At 30.1% G+C, this 8,975-nt stretch overlaps 1 protein-coding gene across 1 annotated transcript; it reads left to right on the top strand.

The window, feature by feature from the left end:
- The first annotated feature begins 7,983 nt into the window (after positions 1-7,983).
- Positions 7,984-8,773, top strand: LOC122303207 (protein SENESCENCE-ASSOCIATED GENE 21, mitochondrial-like). Its single transcript, XM_043114855.1, has 2 exons — positions 7,984-8,144; positions 8,278-8,773. The coding sequence occupies exons 1-2, from the start codon at positions 8,104-8,106 to the stop codon at positions 8,516-8,518; spliced, it is 282 nt and encodes a 93-aa protein (XP_042970789.1). The 5' UTR covers positions 7,984-8,103; the 3' UTR covers positions 8,519-8,773.
- The last annotated feature ends 202 nt before the right edge of the window (positions 8,774-8,975 follow it).

Genomic DNA, 8,975 nt, shown 5'->3' with positions numbered 1-8,975 from the left:
TTTAAAAGAATTTAACAGATGTGATTTCGGGAACTGTTTTCAGATATTTGTTCATGAAAACAAATCATTACGCTTGATTTTTATTTAAAGTTAAATTTTATTATATATAAGTAAAGTCACGTACTAATTTACGTATTAATATTGATTTTTTTATATTTAAAATTTAAATTAATATTATTTTTAATCAAATCTATTTTTTAATCAATCACATTAAATTAATGCACAGATTAATACACAATTGTACTTATAATTATATTTTTCTTTTAAAATTAACTTTTTATTTAGGAAAATAAAACTATATTAAATAAAACTATTTGTTTTAGAAGTTTTCTACTTTATAGATTGTCTTTCATCAACTCAATCTTTAAAAAGAAAATCACAAATATAATATCTGTTACATACCATATATATATATAATGATCAGACAAACATTCATAAGCGTGCTTATCTAACGCCTATGATGTAATCAAGTGAAATAGCTCGGGAAAAGTAAGAGATAGTCTGTGATCATATGGAGATCAAAAGTTAGGTTAAGAGATGATTTTAGCTTTATGCGAAAAGTTGAAAAAGTAATGAATTTGGAGAAATAATATAACCGGTTCAATCCGAGTTGGCCTGGACCGTTTGGTAAGCCCACAACCCATCTTGCTATACAAAGCTCAGCCCCTATTTGAGGGTGATCCAGCCCACCACTAATACTGATTGGATAATCAGAAAGTGGCGTGGGATCAAATCAGGTATTACTTCAAAATAATACCACTCATATCCAGATTTGAGTTTTGAATAACACATAATAATAGAATAATTTAGATATTCTATTTAAAAGAGAATCCAGGTGTGTAACAGATCATCTGATTCTTGGGTATCGAAGGAGAACTTATTCAACCACTGAGTTAGGCATTGGAGGTATTTTCTCGAATTCCCTAACTACCTTATTCTTTAGTTGTAGGTGATCGTAAGCTGATGGCAGTGAAACACACTCATAACAGGGTTGTTAAGATATAAAATAAATTATAGAATCTACTTATATCTATCAGTTTAAGCCAATGTTTTGAAAACCGTATCAGATGTCGTACCGGTCAAGCCACTGAAATAAAATATTTCGATACCGGTATCGTTTCGGGATAGTTGATATATGAATAAATTATATTCTAAAATAATAATCTACATATGAATAAATTATACATAAATACACATATATAAATTATAAATAGTCTAGTCTAAATTGGGGGTAAAAAAATGAGTTTGTAATTTGAAGAAATGAAATAAATAAATAAATAAAGACCGAAATACCGGCTGGTACATAGGCCTGTATTTGGACCGGTACGAAATAGGTACAATTTATGTACCGAACCAGTGGCCGGTACGGTATGAAATTAAAAATAGTGGTTTAAGCTTTTGGGACAAGTAATTATTTCACATGGTATCAGAGTAGATGTCAATTTAAATCCATATTCTATACTCTATTCCATTTAATTAAATATTTAACATGTTGGACCATCCATTAAGGGAGAATCTCACCCACATGTGAGGGAGAGTGCTAAAATATAAAATAAATAATAAAATCTACCTTTTTCTATAGCTTAAATTTTTTTGTATTCTATTTATGATTAATTTGAAATAAATTGAGGTGATCTTGACATCTAAACAAGCCTAATTCCAACCTAAAACCATTGTACATTAATGATGTAGGTATCCCTTGCAACCAACAGCTGTGAACGAACTGATTCGAACGTTGGCTACTATCAGAATGGCGATTTTATGTTTGATTGGCCAGCAAGTAAGTAATCCTAGTTAATTGTTAATTACCTGAAATTTTTTTAAAAAGAGATAAAAAAGAGGCATGAATCCGAACTTATCACTACTACTGCCATTGGGTTTTCCCTAATTGTTAATATCAAATTCGAGCACCCCTACAATTGGTTATCTTTATGCATGAAAACTGATACCGCAAAGATTCTCCCACTTTCTAAACTTACAACATGCAAAGACCCGGCCCCATTCTCTTTGCCTATATAACAGCCCCTTCTTCTTCTCAAATTCTCCGCCTTCGTTTTTAAAATATTGAATTAAGTTAAAATGAGTTAAATTGTTTTTATTATGTTGATTTAAAATTATGAAGTGAGTTTTTTAATGTCTATGTAAGATAAATTTAAATACGTTTAAATGTTAAGATGAGTTTATATATATATATATATGAGAAATTAAAAAAGATTATGAATCCAGTGTGTAAAGAGATATTGAGTTGAACAAGATTATAAATTTTATATATAAAGAAATTTTAAATTAAGATAAATTTAATGATTTGAAAATCAACTATTTAAATATTAAACTCTTCTTAAAATTAGAGTAAAGGCCAAGTTTCAAACGGACTTTGTGTACAAAAGCATTATATAATATCTTTAAATCTCTTTTCTTCTCATGAATTAATTCCTTCCGCCTCCGCTATCTGCGCGCATCTTCATCTGTTTTCTTTTGATCATGGCTAAGGTTCCCATGATCAGCACCCTAGTTCTCCTTATGATCAGGTTTGTTCTTGTTTTTCCCTCATTATCTTCTATATATCATCGTCCTCTTCTTTAAGTAGAACTGGTCGCAGTTTAAGGGTTCTTTAATCTCTATATATATACGTATGATAACCGCACATAGAACATCTTTTTATTCTGGTTTTGTTTTTGCACGCTTCATTTTGTGTTACAGTCGGAGATCATATTCAGTACGTTACAGCGGAGAATGCAAGTGTACAGCCAGTAGTGACAGCGATAAGGAATGTAGCCGAGTCTGGCAGTGCTGTGGCCACGGAGCAGACGACGAAAGAAATCTCTTTTGGATGAGACATCCAAAAAGTGGCAACTGGATTCCAGAGACTCACTTTGATGAGATTGATGTTTCGGAGTTGAGGGAAAAGCTTCTTCCCAAAAAGAAGAAACCCTAAAGTTTTTCCAAAAAAAAGGATCATTTCGACGCTTTACTTGATTTATTGGGGGCAGATTCTATTAGAATCTCACGTATAATTCAACATAATATTCCTTGGCGTGCTAATTACCAGTGAACTATATTTAATTATAATGTTATCATGCTTTCAATGATCAATGAATGGCTTGCATGCATATGTGCACTTGACCAGTCCAATTACCTGTGATTACAGAGACAAAAAGTACTTGTGACTACAAAGCTAGAGAGCTGGAAATGAAAAATGACACCATGCTAAAACGTACGACATGCCTCGCGGAGAGTCGCCATTTGCCCGGCCAGTCCCCTTCTTAGATATCTCCTCAAACTTCTCTGCACGTTCAATCAAGCGAGACTAATTGGCTGAATTGAAGTAGTATTCCGGATCATATTCTATTGATGAAGCTCTAGCTAGTCACAAAGCATGCATGAACAGATCACGTACAGCCCGCGGTCAAGGCGATGGAGGTTGCATCCCATTACATTGACTAGCTAGAAGCACATGCAGGATTAAAACGTATTAATTTGGAGATGTACGAGTGGTGCACTGCCAATTCCACATATCGTATGTCATACCAATAGTATTATATATACGGCTCATGTGACAGAAAAAGTACATATATATATATATAATTTCTAGTATTAATAGTTCACCATTGTTCTTTAAAGTAGCCTTTTCCCATTAAAGTTCTTCCAAAATTAATTAAGCAATATTAATGTGGGTATTGCCTTCTCCTTCTTGGCCGGCCTCTTGATCATATTTGTGGCGTACGTATCCCATAAAGTTAAGCATGCAATTAGAGATGCATGCAAACATTAATTACAGAAAATTCACTTTGCTCCCGAGCTAGGCACGCATCCCTAGTACTGCCGCATCAATTATTATATCCCAGTACTTTACTCTGTTGCCTTGCCTTGCCTTTCCGTTAAGACCAGAGGACAAGATAAGCAAAACCGCGGGCTGTACAGTGTACCCTATGTTCATTCATGAACGTCGAATATATAGAAAAAGAATACAGCTTAATTTATTAATTATTGGGTGTACGTACGTACGTGAGTCGATATTGGTACGTACGTACGTACTCTTGTGCGTGCTGAATGCATCCGGCTCTATATCTATAATGGACATACATGAACCAATCGACTAGCTAGACTGCATATATATTATATATAGAAAAATATAGTTACAAGCACAATTATGTTTTAATCTATGCATCAAAATGATGTGATTGGTCAAAAAGTAAATTTTATTGAAAATAGTGTTAATTTAAATTTTAAGTATGAATAAATCAGTATTAGTACACAGATTAGTACGCGACTGTGTTTGTATATAGCAAAACTCATTATATAGAAATGCTTTCCTTCAACTTCAATAAATGGATCATTACTCTTCTTTTTTTAGGCCTAGTTTATTTGCAAAAAATAGATAAAAATTTATAAATAGTAGTTCAATAATCTGTATATAATAGTGAAATGATTTGAATTAAGATTTTTATAAAATTTTGAAAAATAAGAGAGAAAAAGTTGAGTAAAAAAATTATAAAGTTAAAAGATAATTTTTTAATATAATTTTTGTTTTGAGATTTGAAAAAATCGAATTATTTTTTATGTTTTGTTTAGAAGTTTGAAAAAATTGTAATAATTATATGAAAAAGTTAAAAATTGAAAAATGTTTGTCTTTGAATAATTTTTAGATGTTAAGATGAGATGAGATGAAATGTTTGTAAAACAAACTAAGCTTTAGTGTGGAGGAAAATCAAATTTAAAAACCAAAAATTAAACTATGTCATATTTTTTAATAATAGAGCAAGAGATCATAGATAATCATTATTTTCTTAGGGGCATCAATTTGTTTTTGCAAGTGTTGCATTTGATTATATGGGTCAAATCTTAACACGGCCCATTTAAATGTGGTCATGTCATTTATTTTAATTTATTTAATAATTAATTAAAAATTTATCAATACAACACGATTCATTTCATATCGTCTTTGTATTGAATTCATGCGTCATGACACATTTGTCATACATTTTCTCCTTTTAATTAATTATCCTTTTCCATATTCTTGGCGACCAAGTTGGTCACATATTCTCGACAACTTCAAGAATTTTTTGGCTAGTGTTTGCTTTGAATCCTGATCTTTATGAAAACAAATAACGCTTCTTAAAGTTATTTTTTTATTATTAGTTTTTGTTTAGGAAGATAAAAATATATTGAAATCATTGTTTACAATTAAAAGTTTCTATTTTATAGATCATCTCTCAACACAATCTTGAAAAAGAAGAGCATCACACATGATATCCAGTATATTCCTAGTTCTAAATAAGGAAGGTTATTTTAAATAACCTTCTTTATCAATAACTCGATCTTTGCATATTATTGCTCAACAATAGACCATATTTATAGGACGAATTTGTCCTTTAGAAATATCATAACCAAGGAAAAGAATCTTGATTTGGAATAATTTAATTTTCTTAATAGAGAACAATTAATATAATATTTTTTTAACAAAAAAGAAATTCCGATACTATTTATTAATAGATAAGGACATCATCAATATAAATAATGATAAAATGACTAGATGAATTGAAAATATCATTCATAATATTTTGAAATTCATTAGACGAATTAATCTTAAGACCAAAGGCACAAAATTCCACTCGTAATGTCTAAATTAAAGGAAGTATTGAAAGATTTGGAATTGGGTAAATTTAAAGCTGGTGTGAACATATATATATATACTAGGTGAGAGCAACGTGCAAAGCACGTTTGTCTAATTTTATGAAATGATTATTTGTAAAAAATAATATGTATTTTATAAAAATTATTGATGTCACTTAATAATTTAAGGCATATTAGAGAAAATAAAAAAATTAGTTCAAAATATCATATAATCCAATACATGTTTATAACATCTATAATTTTAGCAAAGATTTATACGAAAAATTTAATAAAAGTCTAACATAAACGGTAGTTCAAAATATGTGTCGTTTGATGTTTGTATTATTATTCATCAATTTAAGTCATCCTGTAGACGATCAATAGAGACAACATTGAAATTCTTATTTTGCTGTTGATTGAGTCGATCAGGGACAACATAAAGTTAAAACATATTCTTTTTATAAAATTTGTGGTATAATATTTTCTATATATAGCATATATATAAATCCTAAAATATATTTTGAAGTTGTTGGCCGAATTTACTCTTTCTTAATTAGCTCAAAGATCATGGCCTTTGTCACGTACCCATCATAGCAAGCCTACGTGTGGAATATGACTTAGCGGAAGTTACGTCCTACTACCATGGGAAAAGAAAAAACACTTTGATTAAACATACTTGTATTATATATTATATGAGATTTTTAAATTTGAAATATTCAATAATCTGAGTTAATGAAACGTATAATACATGTATATTATACTTAGCGATTTACGTCTTATGCACCTAATGCACGTGTATATGTTAAGGAAAATGAGAAAAATATAATAACTAATCTTTAATTACTTATTATTATATAAACTATTAAGTATTATTATTATTGTGATTAATAAATCATATAACAACATTGAATGCTATCTCTCTCAATATTTATGTCTTCATTTTATATGTCAAACCGTTGAAACAAACGGTGTTAACTTTAACGAGAAAACAAGAAAAACCGTTAAAACAAGATTTTCCGTTTCATACACACTTTTTATATATAGAAGATATATATATCCCAAATATAAAGAATTCAAGAAGATATATATAAAGAGAGGGTATATATGCCATATAATCCTAATTCAGATCTCGCCGTACGTCTTAATAGTTATAATCATGTATATTTAGAGTATCATTAATGCTTTATTAATAATTTCGTTGCAATTTAACCCCCAAAAAATTACTATAATTATTAACTAAGTACTTGTACAGTGAAATGGTACTGAATTCCAAACATTTACTTAGATATAATGATTGGCGACCCCTTGTTTATTTTCAGATATAAGATCAAATGAATTGAGATTAAAGGTAAAAATTAAATAAAATATTATTAAAATATATTATTTTAATATTAAGATTAAAAAAAATTATTTATTTTATAAAAAAATTGATAAAATTATAATAATTAGCTAATATAAAATAAAAAATTTTATAAAAATGAACGAGGCCTTAGAGGACTTCCACCGGCAAAATTATTATATTAGAAATTATAGAGAATCCTAATTTCATCGATATAATTTTGAGGTAAGTTTGCGGCCATCTATCATATATACCAGACAAACATAAGCCGTAAGCTTGCTGATCTAATGACCCTGATCACTGATGTATCAAGTGAAAAAGCTCGGGAAAAGCGAGAGAGAGAGATACCATGCAAGAATAGAGCCAAAAGTAAAGAGAGAGTGTCAAAAGGAATAAATCCTTTTAAACTTGTCACTACTACTGCCATTAATGAAGTTTCCCTAATTCTTATATATATCACTTCCAATAGTATATGATAGTGATAGACTTACTACTTTATTATTATTTATTCATTACTTAAGTATATTACAAGTTTTTTTTTTCATTTTCTTTTAAGTATTTTTTTTAACATTCTTAATCACTAAAAAAAAAATTTAAAAATATATAACTTTACTAATATTCACTTTCTTAATTATTAAGTAAAATAAAAAATTAAAAAAAAATCAAATATAAAAAGAGCAGTAAATAAGTTCTAGTGGAGTAGTAACTATATCATTTTTCATATTCTATAGTCCTATCTTTTAAAATATATCACTAAAATCTATCTTTTTATTTTATATATTAACTTTTATAATAAGTAATGTATAAATCAACTTATTTATTTTTTCTCTATATCATTTAAATATTATATTTTTTAATATTTTTTATTCATTAATTCAAATATATTTTCTAATTATCAATAATAGCCTCGTATCTCAGATTCGAGTACCACTACAATAAAAACCGAAACCACAAAGATTCTCCCACTTTCAACTTACAACTAAGACCCGCCCGGCTTCTAGCATTCTCTCTGCCTATATAAGAGTCCCTTCTTCTTCCGAATCTCTTCGCGTACAACACCATTATATATCTTCTAGCATTCTTTTATCTTTTCAATTAATTCCTTCCACCTCTTTTATCTGCGTGCGTCTCCATTTGTTTTTCTTTTGATCATGGCTAAGGTTCCCATCAAGGGTACCCTTCTCCTTATGAGGTTAGTGCATGCAGCTTGTTTTTCCCTTATAATCTTCTATCATCGTCGTCTTCTTTTTTACACAGCACTGGTCGCAGTCTAGAACCTTTATTTATTTATTTATGATGTGTTTTTGCTTCATTTTGTGTTACAGTCGGAGATCATATTCAGTGGCAGTGGTGAATGCAAAGGTACACCAGCCAGTAGTGACGGCGATGAGGAAGGCAGCCGAGTCTGGAAGTACTGCGGTGGCCGCGGAGCAGACGAAGGAGATCTCTTGGATGAGAGATCCAAAAAGTGGCAATTGGATTCCAGAAAGTCACTTTGACGATATTGATGTTGCGGAGCTGAGGGAAAGGCTTCTTCCCAGGCCAAAAGAAGAAACCCTGAAGTAGTTTTTCCAAAAAGTGGATCCTTTCGACGCTTTACTTCAGACCCTATTAAATTCAACTTGAATTAATTGGCGTCTAATATATAATATCCTTTTGTACTTTGCAAAATTGCCTGTACGTATACATGTTTCTCATGCCATGTACCCACAGAGTGGATAATTGCTATGCTTTCTTCTATCTCCAGATCAGGAGTTGAATTGCCACAAGCAGGTTTGGCAGTATTCTAATTACCAATGAACTATAGTTAATTGTAATCCATATCATGCTTCCCATGAATGAATTAATGGCTCTTAGAATGCACTCTTCTGAGGATGAGCCCAAAGAACGTCAAAAAATAAAAAATAAAAAAGCAAAAATGCTGAAGAAGCCGTCCTGAAAATTATTGGCCTTTCCAGCAACTTTATGAATCCGAGTTTTGTTGATAATCATTAAATATTTTGCAAGAAAAGAGTGTAGCAAG

This window comes from Carya illinoinensis, chromosome 1 (assembly GCF_018687715.1).
Source record: "Carya illinoinensis cultivar Pawnee chromosome 1, C.illinoinensisPawnee_v1, whole genome shotgun sequence".
In the NCBI taxonomy this organism is placed as follows: Eukaryota; Viridiplantae; Streptophyta; class Magnoliopsida; order Fagales; family Juglandaceae; genus Carya; species Carya illinoinensis.
The sequence above is the reverse complement of the archived record's forward strand: the minus strand, read 5'-3'. Positions and strand labels throughout refer to the sequence as shown.